The sequence below is a fragment of the Oratosquilla oratoria genome, chromosome 7 (genome assembly GCF_046742065.1).
Source record: "Oratosquilla oratoria isolate Oo_2021 chromosome 7, ASM4674206v1, whole genome shotgun sequence".
Taxonomy (NCBI): domain Eukaryota; kingdom Metazoa; phylum Arthropoda; class Malacostraca; order Stomatopoda; family Squillidae; genus Oratosquilla; species Oratosquilla oratoria.
This window is the reverse complement of record NC_134783.1, coordinates 33948128-33950023: the sequence shown is the minus strand read 5'-3', so window position 1 is coordinate 33950023 and position 1896 is coordinate 33948128. Positions and strand designations below refer to the sequence as shown.

At 46.8% G+C, this 1896-nt stretch overlaps 1 protein-coding gene across 1 annotated transcript in view; it reads right to left on the bottom strand.

Annotated features, from left to right (window-relative positions):
* Nucleotides 1–231: 231 nt before the first annotated feature.
* Nucleotides 232–1896, bottom strand: part of LOC143026783 (uncharacterized) — a 35749-nt gene continuing 34084 nt past the window's right edge. The window contains exon 11 of the mRNA XM_076187556.1: nucleotides 232–1384. Coding sequence (XP_076043671.1) covers nucleotides 232–1384 — 1153 coding nt within the window. The remainder of the gene's footprint in view (nucleotides 1385–1896) is intronic.

Below are 1896 nucleotides of genomic sequence, written 5' to 3'. Positions count from 1 at the left end.
TGTCGAACACGTTGGTTAAACCCCAAATACCCCGTTCACACATCACGGTTCACACATCACGGTTCGACGAACCGTTAGAAAGTATAAACCCCCTCTAACACTACATATCCAACCATACCCAAAGAACGCCTCCATGACCACAAGCCCACCCACACACCAATCCTCCCTCCTTCCCCGCACAAAATAAACAAATAAATAAATAAATGCAAATTAACTAAGACCACATCACACCTAAACATCATCTGACTTGCCTTGATAGACGGGGTCGTTGGCAGAGATCATGGGCGAGAATCCGCCCAACAAAGTCTTGAGAAACCCATGGGTGTGGAGCGTCTGGCAAACGACGGCCGCCGAGCGGCAAAGAAGAAGTATGGCGTGGACGCACTGCGTCAGCGAGGCGGCGTGGATAGCGTCGCTCTCGCAGCAAAGACTCGGTACCGGGGAGACGAGCGGGTCGAAGACCCTCTCTGCTCTTCCGTTCGGAAGAGACGCTGGTCTCTTCCCGTGGGATCCTCCGAAGGAACGCGCAGTGATGGCGGAGTCGTTAGAGGTGATCTTGGCGTTCTCGTCGGGTTTCCCGTGCAGACTCTCTCCTCCGGAGCCTTCCTCCGTCCTCTCTCTTCTCTTTTTCGTGCTCTGCGAAGAATGCTCGTGTTTACTGTACACCCTGCTCTCGTCTGCTACGTCTCCTGAGAACCGTTTGTTTGCCTGGGAAAGAAGGGCAGCGTGGACGTCATCCGCTTTCTCTTTATTCGTCAATTTGTCGCTTTTATCCCCAACCGATTCCCTATTGCTGGAGATCCTTTCCGGGATTTTCTTCTCCTCTGTTTCGCTGACATTGGAACTCCCTGGCATGGACGAGTTTGCCGAATCGGCGAAGTCGAGTTTATCCGACACTTTACCACGTACAAGTTTCGAAAACTCATCCTCCGCGAAGTTTCTCGTAGTCATTTTGAAATCCACTTCGTCTATGATCAAAATAGGCGATGCGTCCTCCGGCTCGTCTTTAGGACGCTTATCGATCACTTTGTTGTAGTCGCAAATTTGGTTCGCGTCGCCTCTCGCACTTTCTTCCTCCTTTCCAGGAATGGCTTCACTTACACACACTTCTTCTGCTTCACTAACATCCTCACTATTGCCTTTACCCATTTCCTCCTCCTCCTCCTCTTCCTTTGCCTCTTCTCCGCAAACGGTAACACTTTCTTCCGAACCCTTCGTCTCGCCCTCTTCGCCGGCCACTTTCATCTTCTCACTTTCTTCCTTTTCTTTTGCTTCTCGTACCTCTTCCTTCAGTTCGAGGAAGCGCTCGTGGTGGTTGATGACGAGGTCAAGGGCCAACATCGCCAACTGTGGACAATCCAGGATGTTCTCCCCAGACGAGGCTCTGCAACAGAAGGAACAGGAAACACGTACAAACGACGGGCATCTAACGATATTTGAATAACTATTAAGGATGAATGCTAACTACATGTACATATATTGACACACACACACACACACACACACTTTCAACGAACGGACATTTTAAATCAGTGTTTACAAAGAAATAGAAGTAACGAAATGAAATATTGACACACTTGGGTAATTTTGATGTCAGAAAATCGCATGGGCCAGATGAAATAGCAAACTGGATTCTGAAAGAATGTAGGAATGAACTGGCAGACAAAATACATAGCATAATAAGCAGTTCCTTAAAAGAAGGAAAAGTTCCAGAAGATTGGAAAAAAGCAAATATAGTACCTATATATAAAGGAGGAAATAAAGAAGAACCTACCAACTATAGACCAGTCTCTCTAACAAGTACAATAGCAAAAATATGTGAAAGAATTATCAAAAGTAGATGGGTAAAATACTTGGAAAAAAACAACGTACTAAATCCAAGGCAATTTGGATTCA